The sequence below is a fragment of the Branchiostoma floridae genome, chromosome 18, assembly GCF_000003815.2.
Source record: "Branchiostoma floridae strain S238N-H82 chromosome 18, Bfl_VNyyK, whole genome shotgun sequence".
In the NCBI taxonomy this organism is placed as follows: Eukaryota; Metazoa; Chordata; class Leptocardii; order Amphioxiformes; family Branchiostomatidae; genus Branchiostoma; species Branchiostoma floridae.
The window spans coordinates 6211252-6234681 of NC_049996.1; the positions used below are offsets into that span (position 1 = coordinate 6211252).

The 23430-nt window shown below is 42.0% G+C and overlaps 1 protein-coding gene across 6 annotated transcripts in view; it reads right to left on the reverse strand.

Moving 5' to 3' along the window:
- Positions 1-22596, reverse strand: part of LOC118405365 — a 29249-nt gene extending 6653 nt beyond the window's left edge. Inside the window, exons 1-15 of one of the 6 annotated variants that reach the window (XM_035804832.1) lie at positions 22340-22596; positions 20144-20292; positions 19508-19597; positions 17592-17667; positions 15838-15917; positions 15048-15144; positions 14509-14658; positions 13526-13734; positions 11479-11663; positions 10768-11448; positions 9539-9685; positions 8306-8470; positions 2449-4049; positions 1780-1924; positions 266-346 (exon numbers count right to left, since the gene is read on the reverse strand). In XM_035804832.1, the coding sequence (XP_035660725.1) occupies positions 266-346; positions 1780-1924; positions 2449-4049; positions 8306-8470; positions 9539-9685; positions 10768-11448; positions 11479-11663; positions 13526-13734; positions 14509-14658; positions 15048-15144; positions 15838-15917; positions 17592-17667; positions 19508-19597; positions 20144-20279 (3843 nt within the window). In that variant the 5' untranslated portion in view covers positions 20280-20292; positions 22340-22596. Of the gene's footprint in view, positions 1-265; positions 347-1779; positions 1925-2448; positions 4050-8305; positions 8471-9538; positions 9686-10767; positions 11664-12791; positions 12850-12917; positions 12979-13525; positions 13735-14508; positions 14659-15047; positions 15145-15837; positions 15918-17591; positions 17668-19507; positions 19598-20143; positions 20293-21920; positions 22296-22339 lie in introns of those variants that run through there. The other 5 variants (XM_035804831.1, XM_035804829.1, XM_035804830.1 and 2 more) reach the window with 5 other exon arrangements.
- Between the last annotated feature and the right edge of the window lie 834 nt (positions 22597-23430).

Genomic DNA, 23430 nt, shown 5'->3' on the forward strand with positions numbered 1-23430 from the left:
AGTGGAGGAATTCCACCAACTTTTAATGCTCATGCATCTCTGGAGAATGTTGTATACCCGTGGAAGGGAATGCAATCAACGGGCCTTGATTGCGAGAAGGTGTGACTGACAAAGGTATCTGCATATTGGCCTAGCTGTAGTGCAGGTACAGTACATGTAATGCACGCTGCAAGAGCTGTAGACAGAACAATCTGTGATCGGAAACGGAGGGTATCATAGCAGAGAGAAATAGGCTTTTTAATTCCATAATATAAAAGGCTGTTACCTGTTTTGGAAAAGTGTAGTGCAGGTCATAGTTTCCAGGAGGGCCCAGCTGCAGCTCCGACAACTTCTCATGTCTGCTGGCCTGGGTGGGAGGAACAACACAGAAATCTTTACTCACAAAATGTATACAAGATGTGGCACATCCTCCTTTTCTATATATCATTATAATCCAGTATTACAGACATTTCAGAGATAACACAATCACTTGACACTTTCCAACGTAAATGCCTCAGGACAATCCTAGGCATCTCCTGGCGTGACCACGTCACAAATGAAGAGCTCATGCGAAGAGCTAAGGTACCTCTGGCCAGTGAGACAGTCCGGAAAAGAAGACTGAGATTTGTTGGGCATGTTTCGTGCCTATCCCAAGAAAGGCCAGCAAAAACAGCTATGTCTCCTAAGGTAAGGGCAACTGTCCTAGGGGTAGGCCAAAAATTACTCTAAGATGAACTATCTTGAATGATGGAAGGGAAATAGGTCTGAACAACATGGAAAACATGGCAATAGCTGCTCAAAACCGCACCCTATGGAGAAAGTACGTACGCTCACCGAGTTGACCAATGCAACAGTGTTGCGGAAGGCTCTAAGGTCTAAGGGTAAGATAATCCAGTAAGTGAACAGTTTCCCCCTAGCAGGACCATCGTGTGATGCATGAGGTGTATGGTCCCTATGGTAACTGTGTGTTCCTCCCGGCTGCTTGCTAAAGATCTAGGTTGATTTTTAGCTCCAAGCAAAGAGACAATGAATTTGTCAAGTCTGAAAACTATTTTTTCACACACTCTACATGTGTGTACATTATTCTCATGATCAGCCCTAGATTTCCTAACACTGCCCCATTTTTCTGAGGGAACTGTTTTCAATCCTGAAGTATGGAGTCAATTTTCAACCCAATGCAAGTGTAGAATGGAGTTGCTAATGGTATTAGTTGACAAATCAGTATCCAGGAACACATGGAAAAAGTTATTTCTAATGTCAACCCTGGTATTTTGTAACATAGCAGCATCTGAAATTTGTCCAATCATTCCCCTGTTTGCAATACAGTTAAATGTTACACCTGGCTGTAATCTATCTGGAGGGTATACAATGTAGGTATGAGAATAGTGCAACTACTGCAGGGTCTAAAGTCAACGTCAAGTTGCCAATACGATGATTTCTTGGTATTGGGAAAAATATTATCTGCAGAACAATGACACACTCCTCTGAAGTTATGCAATTTACCTACAAAGGAATGATAATCCATCAAACCACTTTTGCATTATTGAAGTTTTAACCAAAGTTGGCCCTTGCAGTTCTAAAAAAAAAACTGCAAGGGGCCCATCTAGGCAAACTCTATACTACTTATTCCATGAGTCTAAAATGAGTTAATCTACCATAAAAAAAATGATGCAGCAGGTCCAGTTTGAGTTTAAAACAAATTAAAGTCTTTTTCCTTGGAAATGGCTATCTAATACAGTTCTTTGCCTGAAGAAGGATTGCCATACATCTGCACAATGCTGTGTACTAGGTAAGACTGACCATGACCAGAGCAGCCAGTGTCCAGTAGTCCTGTAACGGATGACCCTTAGCTGCAGACAGGTCATCAGTGCCGCCTGGACTGTTCGTGATGCTGACTTCAGACGATGTCTTCCTTAAGTCACTTGCAATTCCTTCTGCTGTGTACCTGCAGGAGAAATGGCACAAATTCATTCATTTAGGCAGGTTTTCCTCTAAAAGGCAACTTTCTATCACATTGAAAAGGAGTAGATCTCTAATATGATGATAATGTGGCATGTACAAAATGTGATACACTGTTACATGTGTGAGTTGCATGGGCTTCCAGTACTAAAGGCAGATTCTTCTTGAGTAAACCTAAGTTATCAAGTAATTTTGTAGAAGAAGTGTGCATGTACATCTGGGTCACAACCGTATATACTTGCTCTGTGACTTAAGTCTTAAGACTATAAACTCTATGCCAATTTAACACTGGAAAAGGATGAATGCCTTGCAAACAGTCACTCTGGGCAGGGAGCACATCGCAATGTTGACTGTCATATCTGCCAATAAAGTAAACACGCGGGAGTTAGATGACACATCGATGTGATGGTGGCGTACCTCTGTAAAAATTATGTGTGTGAAATATTCTTTCCTCTTCAATCATCCAACTGACAAAATGTAATGTACAATTATCATGTGTGTGTTACTAACCTGTTGACAGGCTCCATGATGTCCAGGTTCATCTCCTCAGCAATACTTGGAGCTCTCTTTCTTCCCCCTTCAGACTGGTGCTCCATCTGCATCATGGAGGATTCTCCATGGCACTGTGTGTTGTCCTTGTGAGACTTCTTCTCCCATTCCTGCAAACCTTCCTTTAAATCCTCCCCCGAAGTCTTGTCTGCAGTAGGGCAGGACTGAAGTGACACATTTGGAGATTTTCCATCAGAACCTTCACAATCCGCCTCCCTTCTTATCAGGAACTTCCCTCGAGCTTCTTCCACAAACAGCTGTAAATTGTGTAGAACCTTCTCACCACTTTCTTGTTTTTCATTTTCTGGTAAGTTTTCCCCCAGTCTGCGGCTACCAGTAGTGGGAGGGGCAGTTATCTCTTTCTTGCGGCGTACGGCGACTTCTTTCACACCTTCCTTCCCTTCTGCTTTTGTATAATGTTTGGTTTCTTCAACAAGAACATACTTCTTGCATACATGAGGACTGCCCTGACTAAGTTCTACATTGATTGCAGAAGTTATCCTGACAGGGAACACAGGTTGCCCTGCACTGTCAATGTAAGGCACACCTCTAACGTGGTGGAGCGTCTCTGGTGCAATGTTTTTCCTGACATCTTCTGGCCACTCTAAGTGCTCAGTTGTCTGCTGCAGTGTTATCTTCACATCCTGATCCCCATCAGAATCATGACATTGAGATGTGACTTTCTCTATGCTATTTTTCAGCCTGTTAAGAATTCCATCCACTACAGTAAAATGTTGTGAGAGTTGTGCTGGAAACTGTAAGGTGGCTGTCTGCACTGATTTCTCTGGCTGAGAACCAACAGAGCTAACATCATGGGTGGGTTCAGAACTATGGGTCAAATCCTCCTCAGCTGATTGACATCCAGATTGTGATGTAAACTTGGGATCTGTGCTTGATTTTTGGTCATCATTATAATCCTTTATGTTAAAGTCGATAGGTCCTTCAAGTATGATTGGAGTTTCTGTATCCTGAGCTTTCTTCCCACTACTTGCAGTATTGTCTCTACTGCACATTTCTACAGCTGAATAAAGACTTGTACCCTGAGAAACTATGGCCTCGCAGTGACCATCATCATCGCTTATAGAAAACAGTGGCAGCACTTCTTCAGATGAACAGCCTGACAGATCAGCGTCCTGGAATGGACACTTCTCAACTCGGTGGTCTTCAAAAAAATTTCCACAGTGGACGTATGAATCTCCACTTTCCACACGTTTTTTGCCTGTATGTATTTTAGAAAGAGCTACGTTTGGCACTGATGAAGGGCACACGTCTACATTTCCATTGCCCAAAATTGAGTCTTCAGAATGACAGATAGTCTTTCCTGGATCCTTGTTAATTGTAATGGACTCCTGCACATAATGATTCTCTGGTGATGGGCACTCAGAATCATGGTGTATTTCTACAGCAAACTGCATAGGGCAGTACGAGGAGAAACCCATCACATCATTCTCCTGTCTCCAGTCCCCATCTATTGGCGCCCCCTGGCTGGTGTCCATATGAATCACAGTTTGAACAGATCTGGTACTAGCAAGACTCTCCGCACTGCTGCCCAGCCCCTCCATCTACATGAGAAATAGAACACAGCATCATCCATGGTTTCAGGAAGGAAACTTGTCACAGCGATTACGGCATGCATAATTCCAGCGTGTCCATTATAGCAGCACCCTAAAATTAGGAGTTCAAGCACGGGTTAGTTAAGTTAGCAGTTATCCCAGCTTCTGTAGCAGTGTGTGTTGATCATGAAAAAGCAAGGAAAGCAGCACACAACAAACATAGCCTGCATTTTCTAATCATTGTCAGGAGCGGCGATTAAATGCACATGGGGCTAGAATCCATTACGTATACCCAGAACTGCCTTAAAAACATTAATCATTAATTTTGCATATTATCAAGTAGGGCCACAGCAAATAAACTTTATGGATGACATCTTCTGCAGACTGTCACCAGTCTGTATGACTTGATATGAAGAAAATTACGGGCAACATCAATGCTTTTTTTTCATTTTTCCATAGCTTTTATGTTTTACAAATGATACAAAAAACATTGCTATTGGCTGATGGCTTCAAAGCTAAGACATTGTAGCCACGGGTTAATCTCCAAGCAGATCTTGCTGTGGCAAATGGGAAGGAGTTTAGCCGGCAGAGGAGTTATTGGCCACAGCGAGGATCTGCTGCAGAACGCACCGGTCAAAGGCAGCGGGAGGAGCGATCTTTTCAGAAACGTGTCTCTGCTCCTCCTAGTATCCACTTACCTCCAACGTGCAAATTGGCTAAATTTGGCCGGGATTATCGTTTTACAACCCTTCCGAGCCAGTATCTGGGACAAACGCGGCGAGCCGCGCCAGTTCACAGCGGGGGCTTCCCCCCCGAGATCGCTGGAGCAGACTGCATCACAGCGCACCAAGACAACGTATCGACATATGAAATTATCAGTTGTACACAAATAACAAGTTATTATCTAGTTGTTACTTGTATATATTTTGCAATAAAAGCTGCGTTTTAACTAAACACTTCCTGTATCATTTTTTCATGTCTGCAACTTCAAATCTTTACCGATCATATACGCTTGGATTCGGTTCAAAGACCCACGCTCGTCACATTTGACGGACAGACATCGGCGTGTAAAAACGTAGACAGAACTTGAAATTTTGGAAAGGTATCCACATAATCAGCACGTGCATTTTCAGCAAAACCGATTTGAATTATTTCTAACGGCGTCCGGTGCATTCTCAGACAAACAAACGGGCGCCGTGGCTTCATGAAACGTTGGGGGAAATCGACGTCAGCGCCCCCCTCTCAACTGCACTTGCGTCCTGTCGCATCGTGCTGACGCGTTTTGCTGTTTTTTTTCCCTCCAGTAATTACGTAGTCAGTTATTGACACCAAAGAAGCGAAGAAATCCCCAGATGTCACAGAAAACACAATGAACTCTTACAGCCGACCCGTGACGGGATCCCTGGCCCCGCAAGCCCGGGGCAATTCGCACCTTCTTCCTAACGCAGTTTAATTGCCTGATAATTGCCTTTGAGCGGTTCCGTTCTGCAGCAGATCTTCGCTGTGGCCAATAACTCCTCTGCCGGCTAAACTCCTTCCCATTTGCCACAGCAAGATCTGCTTGGAGATTAGCCACGGGTGGCATTCCACCGACTAAAAAAGCTTTCACCTGAGAAGCACACAAGGAATTTAAAAAGAAGCCAAAAATGTAACAATTCAATTCCAAGAATAATAGGTTGGCAAGTGAAGCAAGCTAGCCAGGCCTTCTGACCGATCAGTTCTTGTGTTCTGTGTAAGGTGGTCTATACCTGTTGCCAAATACATGTTACTGTTTCAGTAAGGCAGTCCTAACATTTAGATTAGCCACATGCAAGACGAGAAATTGCTACTTTTGTGATGATTAACAGTTTTTCTGGCTTTCATAAGGAACAAGAAGGGATTACCTGTTGTTATTTGTAGCACATCTTGCCAAACAAAATGTTTACAATTATGACTAGGTCAAATACAGTATTTACACCAGAACTTGATCTGTTTGATTTCTGAATTCCCCTTCTCTCCCACAAAGACAACTGATGACCTTAATATTTGTGATGAAGACAAATGCTAGCATTGGTGGTATTAGGAGAAGCTACTAATTAAAAAAACCCACATGTAAATGTACATTTGTACTCATGTACTCATTGTGTTATTGGTATTGATGGTAAAACACTAAAATGCAGATGAAGCAGTTTCTCTCTCACTTTCAATTTGTAATGATTAAAGTTTTCAACATAACTTGAGCAAACAATTGATATTGCTATGCAAGAAGCTTGAATCTAAATGTATTTTTCCAAGATAGTAAGTTTGCATCCCTTTGTCAGTTGCTTTACTTGCCATACACTGGTAGTGGTTAAATGCTTAAGCTGCAATGGGTTTTATCTACTGACACTACAGTAACAGCTGCATGCACAACCACAGTCCATACAAACTGTAGGACAAAAATCTTTTCACCCAACACAGAAAGCGATGTACTTTGCCTCACAACACAGTGAACTGATCCTATACCCTAACATGCTCAGACAACTTTTCACATGTTGTTTTAGTCTATTTAGTGCACTGCTTCCTGCCAACAGTACTAAAAGGAAAGTGCAGCTGTTTCCTGACTGTTGTTGGCTGAGTGTAAAGATATAATGTTCTGGAATGCCAGTAGCTTTCCAAAATGGATCAATCTCAGAGCATGAGAGTTAACCTTAAGTTAACAGCACACCACATCCCAGATGCCATTACTAATGACACACATGCACCATTGTCCAATAGACACCTCTAAGTGGATGCCTTGCACACTAAACTTACTATCAATGTTCTTTTCAGCCACAATTTTCCCCTGCAAACCTTTTGCCTGAAAAAGAAAATAAGTTGGGCAGGTGATGGAGGGATGAACAAAAAGGTTTTCCTGGCCAGGTGCATGTTATTTGTTAGACAGAAGCTGTTATCATGTTGGATAGACTGCAGGTGTAACAGGTAGCACATTTCTGTACGTTTTAGGGCTGTAGTCTAGTTGTACATCCATGTTCTTTCAGAAAACAACTTCAAATGAATCAGATTTTACATTGATAATCCTTTCTTCATACACACAATGCTTCTGTAGCAGATTTTCATAACGGCAAGCATGATTGTATGCGCAAAGAAGGAGACAGTGTATTTTTACCAATCCCTTCTTTATATAAAACCAAAACTTTTGTGCGAGTGCAAGAAGAAGAAAAAAGATATGGATTTTGTTAACAGATTTGTTCAAACCTTCAACAACATCGACCTGAATAATGTAGCTTGATATACTATGATGGTGGAACATGATTATTGTATTCCTGTAGAGTCCTTGTCTTCTCTGTCTTCAATGCGAGACCAGGCAACATTACCAACCATTCAAAATATCCTGAAGGATGATGACAGTCCTCTATGTGATTTTCTATCAACCTCACAGTACAACTATAGCCTGCGACATCCATAACAACCTACTGCTTCTTTTAGTAGAACAGATCACATCCAACCCAAGCATTTAAACTCTATTCAAAGAACTGTTCTATATTTTAAGTTGATTTCAATTTCACTTATGACAAAAGCAGTACCTTAAAAGTTTGTAAATCAACAAATTTCATGTGCCTATGTTTTGTAGTGTACATGTACATGCAAGTGATTTTAATAAACTGACCTGAACTAATTGGTCTGCCTTTGCAAGATCCTTACAATGTTATACACACATTTATCATTGCAGTAAATTTTCTCATTCATGAAGAGCATACAATGTCATGTATAAAGTACATAAAATATTATCATACTTTTGATTTCTAACGTCAAGCAAATGCAGCCTTTGTAAAGTGGTAGTTTTTGTTTGCTTTTCTTCAAGGCTTAGCTGAAAACTTTCTTTCTGTTTTGTATTAGCCCTTTTATTTACCTCATTTTTTTTACTACAAATTGATATAACAAATTGAATTGGTGTGGCCTTGAGAACCCATGGAAACTTGATTATAAGTACATTTATACATGTAATGTGCAACCTCAATAGAAAAACATGATTGCAATCAAGGAAGAAGCACAGTGAAATTTCTAAGAACTGAGGTTATTACTTCTCTCAAAAAAAAAAATATTTGTAATATGTGAATCTCTAAAGATAACTTTTACATAGACTTTTACTTGAATTACCCTCCTAGCTTTATAATTTATGTATGTCAGTGTTTGTTTGTAACTTACAAAACTGATGACCCACTTCTGAACCTAACAAAGTGAGGGGAGGGGGCATGTGAACATGAATTGTAGTACATGTACCTTAGTAGTAGATGAGAGCTCACCTTCACTGTCTCCATGAGACCGGGTGGATCTGACCCCATGTAGCTGTCATCAGCAAACCCACTGCTGTCCGACTGGGTGCTGTTCTGGTGTGGCAGGCTGCCGGGAGTCCTGACCAGGTGTGTACACCACGCCCCCTCCTCTGGACTCACGTCTGTGCTGCCAATCTAAAGGAAGACAATGTACAAGCTTTATTGACACGAGAAAAAGTAAGCTTTGTATGGCCATCTATAAACTACAACAAAGAAGAGAGAAAAAATACAGTGTATCTTACAATTCTACTAATTAAACAGTATAGGGTATTAAGATTCTACTAATTGAACAATATAGGATAATAAGGAAAATCCTCTATACAATCAGTTGAGGCTAAACTTGAGTGTCACTATATTTTCTAATCACAAAGCCGCATCTTTTATGTATTTACCTATCTTAGCATTATGAGGACTGTCGGATCTTAAGAAGTCAAATCTACTTCTGGTATCTAGAATCTTCAAATCTGTAGTATTTAGACATACCTGTAGGAATGAAATGTGAAAAACTTATTGCGTAACTTATATAGGGCATTTCATGACAAAGTGAAATTCATTTTCAATTTTGCTTTGGACAAAATGGGCAGAACTTTCGGTCAGGGGCTTCCTGTTTCAATATGATGATCAGAAATCTCTATTTAACAAAGAAATCTCAAGGCTGATCAAAAACAGCATTCAAGGGCACAACAGTGTCCAACCAGGGAGCTGAAACACAACAGGGCAAGTATAACTTACAGAGTCTCCTGACTCCGGGATTCGAACCCACACCGCCAGGTCACAACTTACACCACTAACCACTACACCAAAAGGTCGGACCGTTTGGCATGGTCAGTTTGGTGGCACTTGAACCACACTTTCATCAACTCCTTGGTCCAACTGCTTGAGATTTGCATGAAGTCGAACAGGAAGGCACATTTCTTGAGTCGATACCCCTCCTTCTGGCTATATTAACGACAATGCGAATATTTGTGGTGCTAAATGATTTTGCTAGCAATTCATACTTTCCTTTGGCCAAATCAAGGAGGTATTATTTTCAAGATGATAAAACCTTCTTGGCCGAATTAAGTGAACTAAGCATATCCCTGCATGTAGGATGTTGCCACCAAACAGGAAGGAGAACAATTAACACCTACTCCGCAGGCACAGTTTGAATGGATCCACCATTTCTAACCCCCCCTATTGTCCCCTACATTTTGCCTTTCATACCTCTTCCATGTCAAAGGACTCCTGTGGGCAGGCTGCGTGCTGCTGCGGTACAGACAGACAGACGGGCGTGTCCTCGGGTGTGGACGTCAGCCTGCTTCTCGGCAACAACAGCTCTTCTGGTGGAGACTCTGCGTCAACGTTTGGCACCTGTTGGAAACATGCCTTCATGATGAATTATGTTATGGGTCGTGTTCAACAGTTACTGTAATATACTCTTCTGACTGCTGCCTATCCCTGCGTCAGGGACTCCAGCAGCAGTATAATCAAACCATGGATAGTGAGTGAGTAATATACTCTTCTGACCTGATGTTCATGCAGTCCTGGTACATTTCAAACCAGGCAATCAGAGATGATAGAGTTCATAATTTTCCCAAACTGCTTTGCAGCCCTTCCCCGTTGGACAAGCAAAATATCATTGCTTTAAGTCATAGTCTTATTACCAGGGTACTTAGTGTCAGTCCCCATTGCAGCTGAAGATATCCTAGCAAATCTGTTTAACCTGTAAATATCACCAAAGAAACTTTTTTGGTAAACATGACTTACTTGGTCATCTGAATAATCTGACAGCCCTAAACTACAACTTGTGCTCATCAAGGGGTCACTCTCGATGGCTGTAATAATTTGTCAAACATTATTTAACTCACTCAAAGGCACAAAGCCCTTCTAGCTCTGTTGACTGATGCACACGCTCCAATTCAAACACTCCATGACTTGGGGAGCCACTTTAATTTGCTGATAAATATCATCATTATTGGTAGATTTAATGAGTTTATTGTTCTCTGTACAGAATAAGTAACATGAGTACAGTACAACATTGTCCTTGTACAAATCCCAAAGCAAATTAAGAACAAAGATTAGTCATGTTCATATTAAATGTGCAATAATATCAATCTCTTTGCCCTTACCTGAGATGTAAACAAACTCCCAAAGGAAAGAAAGATGGCTCAAAAATGAAACATAGACTGCCAACTAAAAAATCATGACCACAGTTTGTCCAGATCATGAGATACCAGTACCATAAAGCTGCCCAAAATCAAATGATCTTGAGGTCTCATTAAGAACTACCCATGTACCAAGTATCAAGACAATCCATGCAGGCACTGTCAAGTTATCCTGGTCACAGACATATAGACGTCTGACAGACAAAAACACTAGTACTCACACACGTGAACGCTGCCAACAACATAACCTTTGAGGGTAACAATCTGAAATCATCATTCACAACAAACCTTTGCAAGTCTACATGTTTTCCTCTTTGGCAATAGACCTTGTACACCTGTAGCATCTGGAGATATCACAACAGCTATCCTTTCCTTGGCTTCACGTTTCTCTTCTACTGCAGCTCCCCCTGGGCTCTCCATGGTGAACTGCACATTCACATGTACGTCCGGGAGGTCTCTACTCTGTGTCATTGGACTGACCCCTGCGACTCCAGCACTGGTCTGTGGAATACTTGTCCAATTGTTGTCTTCCGCATCACTCGGACTATAACATATTCTCCCCAACGTTTCTTCCAGGCCTACTGAGAATTCCTGCTCCCGGACATTCTGCAACATTTCCGACAGTTCCTTGGAGTGGAGTGTATTTTCCAGACTGCTGTGTGGCGACTCCTCTTTAACAGGCTCGAGGATACACTGAATGTGTGGCATGGACAGAGATCTCTTTCTCATCTTCCCCCTGTTGTCATGACTTTTGGCTGCATTGTCTTCACTCAATCTGCTGTCTTTATCCAGGCTAAAAGACTCTGCACTTCTCTGCTTGACTAGTGTCGCCCTTTTGGTCCGACGTTGTTGTACTTTGGTCGATGTTGAGGCACTGTGTCCTGGATGTTTGTCTGTAGGCTGCTGTAATGTTTGGACTCCTAAGTCCTCCACTTCACCCATGACAACAGCATTGTTGCCACCAGTACTGGCCGGCCGGGGGACCAGATTGTCATTACTCACTGTTACTGATCTCCTCAGCGGGGAACTATGAGCAGTCATGTCCTGTCTGTCATCTGTAGAAGGTTGACAACTACTCCATGTGGACTTGGTCATGCCATATGTTCCATGCTGGCTGTATGCAGGAATACTGCCGGTGGACATACGACGATGGTACAGGGTCGACACAGGACATTCATAGAGACCTTAAAGACGAAAAAAAAAAAAAAACAGTCAACCTTATGAACACACAACTACTGAGTTTATGTCTGGATGGTTTACATTTATCTTTGCCAATATAGTGACTTTGATACAGCAGAAGATGAAAATCACTTTGTACTACATTGTACTAGCCTGAGTACCATCCGGAAAGTAGTTTGCTCCGGTGTTCATTATATACTATATACAGTCGTTTCTAGCTCTGACATTCATTGTACACTATATAGTCGCTTCTCTGTTGTTCCGTCTGGGAACGCGGACCTCGTTAACGTCTGGAATCATCCAAATTTTGGACACAGGCGCTGATTGGTCCCTACACAGGAGCAAATCATGGAATGGCTTCAAGCGCTCGTTCGCATGCGGGCACCAGCCTGTTGTCATCGAACGAGTGCTCTAGAACCTATTCCTTGATTTGCTCATTAACTGGCGTCACCAGCAACGGTTAGAATGTGCAAGTCTTTAGACGGATAGCAGAAGTGAACATATGTGTAACCTTTTACTAAATGTTGGGCATCAGGTGTTTGCAAAACTTTGTGGTTACTCTTTTGTTTGGCACACCACTCATTTGATTGGTTCTAAGGTATCGTACATCATATCTGCAATCCACTGGTGTCTGTAGGATATTTTTCATAACTTTTATAACCAACATCTACAACGATAACTAGAGCTCCATGAACACAAACCTTTGGCAAATAAATCAAGTTAATTACGTAGAATGATGTCTGTACTGTAGACATAAATGTGTTACTCATTACATTTTATTTCATATGCCTGGAGTTGGTTCATAAAATTTTGCCATTAACTATGTAAATTAGATCCCAATTTACAATAATTAATATAAAATCATGATGATCCTTTCATCCCTTCTCGACTTATTCTCTTTATAAGTCTGAAAAGAGCGAGAAGAATCCGCACTTCTGTATTAGATTAGACCTATTTTTGTGTGACCTGTACTCAGCTCAGTTGGGAAAAATGCACAATAAAGGTTTGTTGTCATAATTCATTCATTCATTCACTGTGTGTGTGTGTGTGTGTGTGTTTGTGTGTGTGTGACACTGTGTGTGTGTGTGTGTACACGTGTGTGTGTGTACACGTGTGTGTGTGTGTGGACCGACCTGCCCATCCTTGCATGGCTGAGTCCTGCCCCCTCTCCCTGGCCATGAACTGTGACAGGTCCACACTAAACTGTACTGTGTGTGTGTGTGTGTGGTGTGTGTGTGTGTGTGTGTGTGTGGACCGACCTGCCCATCCCTGCAAGGCTGAGTCCTGCCCCCTCTCCCTGGCCATGAACTGTGACAGGTCCACACCCCCCCCCCCCACACACACACACACTAAACTGTACTGTGTGTGTGTGTGGACCGACCTGCCCATCCCTGCAAGGCTGAGTCTGGCCCCCTCTCCCTGGCCAGGAACTGTGACAGGTCCACCCCCCCACACTAAACTGTACTGTGTGTGTGTGTGGACCGACCTGCCCATCCTTGCATGGGTGAGTCCTGCCCCCTCTCCCTGGCCATGAACTGTGACAGGTCCACCCCCCACCCCCACCCCCCCACACACACTAAACTGTACTGTGTGTGTGTGTGTGTGTGTGTGGACCGACCTGCCCATCCTTGCATGGGTGAGTCCTGCCCCCTCTCCCTGGCCATGAACTGTGACAGGTCCACCCCCCACACACACCCCCCCACACACACTAAACTGTACTGTGTGTGTGTGTGTGTGTGTGTGGACCGACCTGCCCATCCTTGCATGGCTGAGTCCTGCCCCCTCTCCCTGGCCATGAACTGTGACAGGTCCACCCCCCCACACTAAACTGTACTGTGTGTGTGTGTGTGTGTGTGTGTGGACCGACCTGCCCATCCCTGCATGGCTGAGTCCTGCCCCCTCTCCCTGGCCATGAACTGTGACAGGTCCACCCCCCCACACTGAGACTGTTGCTGCAGGAACCGTTCTGGCACACGCAGGCTGCGGTTCTCGTCACGACCTCCGCCGAACCCCAGGCTCAGCAGCAGCTCTTCGGGGTCACAGGTACGGGACTGCAGCAGACCCTCAATGCTGTTACTGAAGACATTGGAGTAACTTACTGAGTTTCCACACCACATTATGCAGGGTTCTAGCCAGGATTTCATTTTAGCGTAGTGGGAACGGCATGGTAGCAAAGTGACCAATCAGGAGATTGGTGTGGAAGGGGGGTGTTGGCCCCTCCACGGTGAAATTTTGATATTGTAGAGTTAAAAGTTAGCACTCTGTTAACATCAGTCAGTTTTGAATGGCATATCATCATTTTTCATTGTTTAGATATTGATTATTATTAGACATTGCCGAACAAGCAAATGATGGCAAAGCACCACTACACTAGTTAAAAATGAGCGTAGTGGCCCTTATTTTAGCATAGTGGTCACAAATTTTAGTGTAGTGGCCCACTACGCTAAAATGCACTAGCTAGAACCGTGACATTTTCTAGTATCATATTCATCTTTTTCATTGTGTTTTTGTGCATCAGGTTTAGTGGTGGCAAAAATGACAGGACACCCTTACTTGGTATCAGAGCACAAAGTGGAGCAACTTCAGTGTGGTTAGTTGGCTACTTTACTACATGTACTTTCTGGCAAAGCGTTAGAAATAGATAGACTGCCATTTACATGGTCCTCCAAATGATAGTTCTTTACACATACATGTATCATCACACTACCATAAACAATACTGTCATGTACATCCAAGCAGGGAAAAAAGCAACCATTAACTTTTTATAGAAGAACTGAGACAGTAGACGTAAATATCTTTTTCCCACGCATCTTTCAGATGAGTAGTGTTTGCAATATGAATGTTGAGTACCTAGACAGTGATGTTTGTGTTGAAGTCTCGGTGGCATAGCTCTCAAAGCTCTCTCCCATCTGCATGAGCCTGGCCTGTCTGCTCATCCTGGCATGGTTGGACAGCCAGTAACAGTGGGTCCCAGCAAACACTGCTGATGCAGGGGGCACGCTGCATGGGGCATTGGTAGAAGGACTTTGAAAGTTTGATACAGAAATGACACTGTTGTTTAGCAATGCAATTAGTATCATACACGTAATTTCAGTCTACATCAAGGCTCTAGCCAGCGTCCATTTTCCCCATTGATGGAACTTTCCTGGATGTGATGGAAAGTTTTTAAAACCAATCCGTAAACCTCGACGGACAAAAATTGTGAGCAAGCCTCCGATGAAAAAACATTGCCGAATTAGATCAAACTGATACCAAAATTGAAAATCTCATGGAAAGAAATCTATGACTGAATTCCTCAAAATATGCAAAGTTCTGCCATTTTCCATATAAAATTTCCTTGTTCATAAGATCAAGAGCTGCAGTATTGTTGTTAGTGAAGAAACACTAACCCTTCAGAGACAGTGGTGACTGCAGGGTCCAAAAGCTTCGCCTCTGAACCCAGAGTTAGGTCATCCTCAGTGCCATCTCCTCGGCTGATCTTTCCAGCTGAAAACCAGTAGGTTCAAATGTATTGTAATCTCTAACAGTTACAAATTGTGTATATTATGATTTTGCAGACACACGTGCACACACTTCAAACTCACAAACACAAGCACACAAACACACACACACACACACACACACACACACACACACACACACACATCATGTTTGCAATGTATTCATAAATCATATGCAGGCCATGGTCACATCAAATGTTATCAAGAAATTTGCATCCATGCAGGAAAGAAACATACACGAACAAGAACATAGCAGGGTTTGAAATACACTTTGGGCTCAAATTGCATTGGTGCAAGTTGAGCTAAAACTTACTTGCACCAAAAGAAAATTACTTGCACAACCTAAAGTAGACTATTATACCCTTGTAAGTTGAGTAAAAGGGGATCCATGAAAACCACTCGTTTGGATGTTGTTTTTCCATAGCGCATCATATTGTTGGTTTTATTAACTTTTAAATTTTACAAACAGTTTCATAAAGGGGTGAATTTAGAGCAATTACTGTCGTATTGAGGTCACCTGAGTGGCACCAAATTGCAGCTCACTCCAGACACTTGCAATTTAGCCCCACCTATTACAAGCTCCTTGCAATTCAGCCCCTGGCTGCCAAGAGAGAGTAGTCGGCCAACCCAATAACAATAACAATAGGGGTATAAAAGTATAAAAATGATAAATCCTTACAGAAGGGATACTCCATCTCACCATCTTCCGCTTCTGTGTCTGTCAGCGGATCATCCACACTGACTGCATATTCTCCTGGGCTGAAAGGACCAATGGAAACTTGTATCCCATGATGACTGACAGCACTAAACAGTTGTCCTACAGGAAGAGTTTTGGGGTAGGAACTTCTGTGTCTAGAGCCCTGTAGTTTTACATCACTTGATGTTTCTAGATATGTTTGACCAGTCTCGCTTTGAACATGACCACATTTGGTGATGGTCTGGTAGGTTGTTCCACCATGTAACCACCTGTTAGTAAAGAAATGAGCTCTTGTTTCTAATCAAGTGTTTACAGCTTCATTGTAAACGGGATCCCCCTAGCTCTTTTCCACGAGTACAAGGAACGGTCAACCTCCCGTCCTAAGGAGTGCAACTGTTTCTCATAGTGTACACGTGCGGCAAGCGGCATGGCCGGAATCAAACTCACGGCTTCTACATTTACTTCCAAAGGCAGGGTTGCTAATTATAAGGCCAGGGAAAAAACTGTTCTTGTAATTTTTTTTCTTGTAATTTTTTTAGGTTGGCCAAAACTCTAGTGAGACATATTACAACACAGTTGAACAAAGTAAACTGAAATGCATGAGGACACTTGTCTTTCAATGTCAAACTTTAATTTTGTGCATAATAGATACATTTATCCTTAGGACAAGCAGTGTTTTACCTCAATAGAAGCAGGCTGAATAAAGATTTTAACTGGAAGCTATGTGACTCCACTGCCCACTCCCAAAAAAAGTCTAGGGTCGGGCCTAAGGTTTTTCTAGGGTAGGTAGGGAAACAGGAAACACAACATTTTTTTTTCTAGGCCTAACCACTGAACCATGCACACTACCTGCAAGTTTTTGAAAATTTACAATTCATCTAGGGGCCAAAATGTGAAATTGGAAAGGGAAAAAGTAAGTATTGTATCAAACAATTTATTTCTGTAGATTTTATTTTCATTATCAGCCTACATTACAGTATCACCTTAACTTATGAAGTAGTAGATTTTTTTAATCTACTTCAGAAGATGAGCTGTAATGTTTATACTTAGAATCTAACATAGCTACAATCTACCAAACTTTATGTTGTATGAGTCAACAATTTGTGTGCAACCATTTTTGTCAAATCTGGCATGTTTAAAAAAACATCTACATAAAAAACATCTTCCAGTGAAATTCCAGTAAAAATAAAAACATGCTAATTTTTATCTATGAAGAATGATAGAACATCGGGCATTGTCAAGAACACTGGTCCATGAAAAACTTAAATATCCTGCCTTAAAAAACAACAATGAAAACAGAAAACAAAAGCATGTCTTGCAGATGTAATTAGCAAAGAATATGCCAATTTTGTAGTTTGGGGAAAGTAGAAGATGAAGTACATTTTACAATGGATTGTCCTTTGTATGATAGCGATAGAAGCATTTTATTTGACTATGTGTTAAGTAAATATCCCCACTTTAGATACTTGAATAGTAAAGAGAAATTTATATTCCTGACAGATTTTGATAAACCAACTCTAACCAACCATACAGCTAGCTACATTTATACAATTACCAAGAAGCGAGAGGAAGTCGAATGTCCTAGAATAGATTAGACGCACATCTACATATATAGATGTGTATGACTGTTTCCATTGTTACATATATGTGATTCTTACCGTGTGACCTGTACTTAGCCCAGTGGGGCAAAAATGTGCAATAAAGGTCTTCATTCATTAACCTAAGAGTGTACTCACTACAGTGACACTGCATCTTGGTCCACAGACTTCAGCCACTGTTTCACACTTTCCTGGCTGGATAAACTGCAAGATCCTATGAAAGATGACAAACAGTAAATTTCTCGAAAGCCCGCTTTAGACTGATGGCAGTGTACTTAGGGGTCAGGAGATCCACACTAAGGAAACATCATGGCACATGGCTAATTTGTGTTCCAAGGTATTTTCAAGGCCAGAAAGGATCACCGCTTCCGTCGGACAGCAATTCAGTGTGCATTGAAGACCAAGAATCCGAAATAAAATGCTGTGCCTGATCACAACAACCTTTAGCAAGAGAGATTGCATTACCATGCTTGTTTTTAAATTAATGAAATGAACATTTTGCATCATGAATGGAAAATGCAACCATGTAAAGTTGGCATGTGATTTTTGCATCATGAACAGGGCCTGGTTTAAGACCCCGTTCACACTCAAAAAAATGAAGCGGCTTCAACGTCGAAGCCGCTTCAACGGGCAAGCCGCTTCAAAAAAATTACGTTCACACTCATTTCAGACAATCCGATTAATCGCACACAATTTCGTACCTGGACTTCAGGTACTTTTTTACAACATTGTTTGTAGGTTTTCTCAAACCCACTCTTAATAGTCTTATATCATGATCCAGAGAGAAAGCTGTTCAAAGATATGCTTGTTTTTTGTGATTTTGTTTTAGCTTGCTGTGTTTCCTCTCTCTTCGCGTGATAAAAAAAGCTTTGTTTGCTTCCCATTCCACTTGCCTTGACCGTATACAGCGATTTTTTTTCTTTCCAGACATTATCATTGGGCACAAAAATCAGTAACGTGAGCAAACCTGTCAGTGTGGCGTGTGTTCCTGCTCCCGATACCTGGATATATAACCTCCAACAGGGGGCAAATCGGAAATTTGCATAGAATCTATCCCGCGTTGCGTTCACACTCGCGATTTCAGCCAAGCGGCTTGTTCACAAGTGTCTCAAACTACCTCCCAGGGATGGATTGCAAACGAGCCGGATCGGTGAAAATCCAAGCCGCTTGGAGCGTTCACACTCAAGAAAACGATCCGGATCAAGCGGCTTCGACGTTGAAGCCGCTTCATTTTTTTGAGTGTGAACGGGGTCTAAGTGAACTTGTAAAGGAAATGGGATGTATGCTAATAAGTCTGTGGTATGCTGTTTCCTGTGTGGAAAGCAAAGCAAAAGTCAGAAGCAAAAATCTAGGGGTGGGTATCCGTACGGTGTACCAGACAAACTTTTTTTCTTGTTGGACCGGTCCGGAAAAAACGGACCTAAGAAAATTCAGTAGACTAGATAATACCTGCACTATGGTGGCAGTCGTTCACGTGTTTTGAGGCTTATTGGTCCAAGAAAATAGAGCGGAGTAGAGGAGAGTTGATAGTCATTTTGCTCTATCTTAAATGATGCAGTTAGTGTTGTTAACATGAAGATAGGATACTCCACTAAACAGATTTCTCGGTAGCGTAATGGAACATTTTGTGTTGCCCATTCACAAACAATTTAAGGTCCAGGTTCAGGTCTGGACCTGTACCTGATCCTCTGGACCTGGACAGTACCTGTACCTGAATTTTCTGTACTGGTACCCACCCCTAATACACTGCATGTTTGTTCAACCTTCCTTACCAGTTAACTTGGATTTCACATCACATGTGCCCACAATGTAAGGACAAATTACAATGGCAATCAGGCCAATTTACTACACTTCATAGTAGTTTAATGGTCAAAGGTGAAAATTTCTGCGATTTTAAAATTTTTCTTAAATTTTGGGAGCGTGCGATTCCGAGATAAGATTAGATAAGTAGAACTTGCTTTTGTCAGTAAGTGAAATTGTCTGTGTCTCAAAAAAATTTTGAAGCGCTAATTGTGCTTCAGTCCCAGAGGATGATTATAAGAAGATGTACTGACGAGTAGACTGTGTCCTGGAGGGTCCTGGTAACTCTTTGCTGGTCTCACAGGTGTCATCAGTAGCCATAGTGTATGGGTAGTCAGGACTCCCTGCAGAACAACACACATTTACAAGTAGTTTACAGTAGTGATGCACATCAGATAGATGCCTGGACAATTTGGTACAATATACATATATTGCGTGTGTATTTTTCCAGAATATAGGCTTTATCATCTCTAAAAAGGTGATGTTTTCAGGTCTCTGTGTCTGTCTGGTTTGTGAACGGCGTAATTTCGGAAGTTGTGAATGGATTTCTAGGATACAGTCAAACCTGCTCAACATGACCACCCTGAGGAGCAGACTTTTGTCAGGTCACTTTGAACAGGTGGTCGGTTTGAAAGTTAAGCAAGCTTACTTACCTTTTTTTGCGTGCCGTGTGTGTTTGACATTCAACACCTCGCTGACTTACTTCTTTGCGTGCGTGTGCTTGTTATTTGCCATTAGACACCACGGAAACCATTTACATTTTGTATACTATGCTTCAGGCATGTTGTGAGTTGATACTACAAATTGATGCAGAAACAACGGAAATATGATCAACCGAAGTTAATATTCCAAACATTTTGTGCCAAATTTGTTAGAAGCAGGTTATTTACCAACAGGGTCATGAGTAATTTCTTCCAATTGGACAGGTCTAGAGGAGAGATTTGGTCCCGTCCATCTCTGCTGACTGGAACTGTGTGGTAGGGTCAACACAACTGGCTCACAGGTCTCCGTTTGGTCCTCATACATCCTTCAACAGGACCTGTAACATACAACACTAAAACTGCATATCTGTTCCTTTGCCAAGAATTATACTGTAGTAACACGCGACCCTTTACTGACGTCACACTTCCGTTCCGGATGTGTGATGTAGGCTTTGGGTCATTTCAACTTGATAAGGATCAGAGGACTGATCGAAAACTTTTTGGTAAGCGCTTTATTTTGTGTACGGATATAAGGTCTTAAAATTGTAACATATTTGTAGAGTGGACTCTGTTTTACTCTTCTACTGGCATGCTATGGCGGAGTGCTACAAAATTGACAAAGGGTGACCTCCACTTAGTGCTCCTGAGCACTGCTTGCTGAAAGTACTGTAGTACTGAATAGGACCCCATGGGTATAACTTTAAGGTATTTCCAGATGAAAACATTTGGAATAAATATGTAACATAAAACATTCCAAACAAAATTTTTTTTAAATGAAAAAAAATTGCGACATTTCTCCTGCAGGCATGGATCTTCCCAATGCTCCCACAGAAAAAGCGAGGACAGGAATGACAATTGCACTCAAATCTAATGTCAAGCTCTGTGATTCCTGAAGTTTGAATAATGGTAAAATATGACAGTAAAACTATATTCTTAGCGAGCACTTGCTATGGCTCCCCAGTTCAACCGTTAGTCAATAGTCAGTATGTACGTATCGCCATACTGTTGTGTAGTATGGATCGAAATATAATGAAATATGTCTAGAGGAGGAATTCTCCAAACGGTGCTTAGCATGCCAAAGGGCCTTTTTCTTTCAAAATTCTGGGTATTTTTCATGTAGATGCATATTGAATTGAATTGTGCCATGACCATGACTATGACCAGGAGCATGACCAATGGTATAAACTTGAACACAACACAAGCAAAACTGATTCAGCAGAAATGCAACAGCTGGAAACCAGTGAATCCGGAAACAAGGTAACAAACTGTGCAACTTGAGTTTGAAGTTGCCCCAAACAAAATATGGTTGGAAGGCACCAATGGGCAGCCTGATTTAATCACACTTCTATAAAGCCTGCCCTACGTTGCCAACAGGGAGGAGCCAGGTACAGCCCTGGACAGCGGAGTTTGCGTTACACAGACTAACAAATTGGTAAACCAGGTGTTTCGAACCCTGTTCTTCCAAAGATTTGCCCACATACCAAATATCATCAGAATCCATCCAGATCAAAAGTATCTGGAAACAGAAACCCTGAAACAGACACCCAAAGCAATACCTCCGGATCCATTTCTAAATCTAATGGAGGATCTTGGCTGAAAGTTGGAGGCACGGGTTGGTGGACATGTGTTTTCCATGTGGGTGTGGAGCCAGTGCAACTCTGACAGCTCAGTACATGATGATGTACACATAGCAAACACTGAAACATACAAGCCGATCAGGCCTCATAGAGGCAGGTGGCCACAATGACACAGGAAAATTCAACACCTTTCTATTACAACTTAGGCACACTTTACAAACATTTTCTGAGACGTCTTGGTCTTCCAATGACGTTTCACAAAAATTACACCAATATATATATTGCTTAATGTAGAAATAGAGTGGGCCAGCTACCATCAACAGTGAATTACATTATAGCTCGCTACGAAAAAAAACATCCTCGGTATATATAGTACCGAGTTCCCTCACCTGATTTGCTGGTGGCACAGAGTTGTAAAATTTATGGCCCCAAGTTGACTTTGTATCAGCGTCCTTCAAGAAATGAGTTTCTAGATTATACAGTAAACGTGCAAGCCCGTGTTCCTCGTTGAACGGAGTTCCCAACATGACGTTACTAGTTCAGTATTTAAAGATCGTTCAGATGCCAGTGTGCCCCCCTCCCCCACCAAACTTCTGAGTAAATTCTGACCCCGAACATGCTATGACGTACAACAGGTCCTTGACAACTCCTCCCAAGGTTACGTGACATAACTGTACCAGCCTTTTGTGACTGAGTTCCACTTTGGTGACAATAACGTCTTAATGTGGCGATGACAACTGTGACGACAATCTTAGTCCTGCCCTTCTCTATTAAACAGAATTTGGGCTCAAGTCTCCCAAGAACTTACCTTCTCCAACATGGCCGCCATCGCGCGAGCCAAGATCTGATCTGATTGACGACAAATTAAATCCAAGCGATTTAACATCAGCTAGACGCCACGTTGGGGCAGCAAAGGCACGAGACGAACCGTTCCTTGTGTATTAAACTGTTCGGTAACAATGTTGTTGGAGTGAAACATGAGAGAAAGTACCATACGTCACCAGCACCAGCTGGCACCAAAGTTTCGACGTGTTTTCTACCACTTCCGGTATGCAAGTCCTTCGCTTCCGGTATGTGAGCGCGGGATCTTGTGGTCACGTGACGACGACGTCTTGAGTTAGTAGTTAGACGTTTTTGTAGCTCGAAATACTAGGTATTAAAGGAGGACAATCTGACAAAGGCTCGTGTTGTAGCCCATCCTGCACACAATTACTTCAGTTCCATGGTCATGTTCATAGGCCATATCAAGGACATCTTTTGTCTTTGTATTTAATCCCAAAGAGGGTCTGCATGCTTTTCCGTAAGGCATTATTAAAGAACGACTTTTTAATTTCCCGTAATTCGTAGGGAAGTTATTTTATTTTACGTATTTCGTAAAGATGGTGGGAAAATTTACAACGTAGCCAGTTTCAACGTCATCGAGCCTAAAGTTAAACATTTCACATAAGGAGTCTATCGGCGAGCCTAAAGGCCTAGAATGTCCTTTAAATCGTAGTTTGGCCTCCGAAAGTAAGTCGTGGCGTGAAATTGCTCCTGACAATATACAGGAAATGGCGTTTCAGAATGGCAAGATTTCAAAATTTCGCATGACCTCCCTTCCGACGCCTTCACCTTCCATTCGACATGGAAAAAAACGCGGTAACGTTTATACTAGTAACAAAACAGTGCCGCAGTGAACGAACCCCGCAGTGCCGCACCCGTGTCCCAAGTGCAGTGAGAGTCCACCTTAAGGGTCTAGCCTAACAGTACTTTTACACTAAACCTCAGACCTCACAAACCTCGGTCTTACACCCTCCTTCGTAACCCCAAAAAGTGTGGCAATTAGAATTATTGCCATGGCGACGGTTTTATTGTTTATAAATATTAAGGATTGTTGTTATTAATAAAGGGTTAATGCCC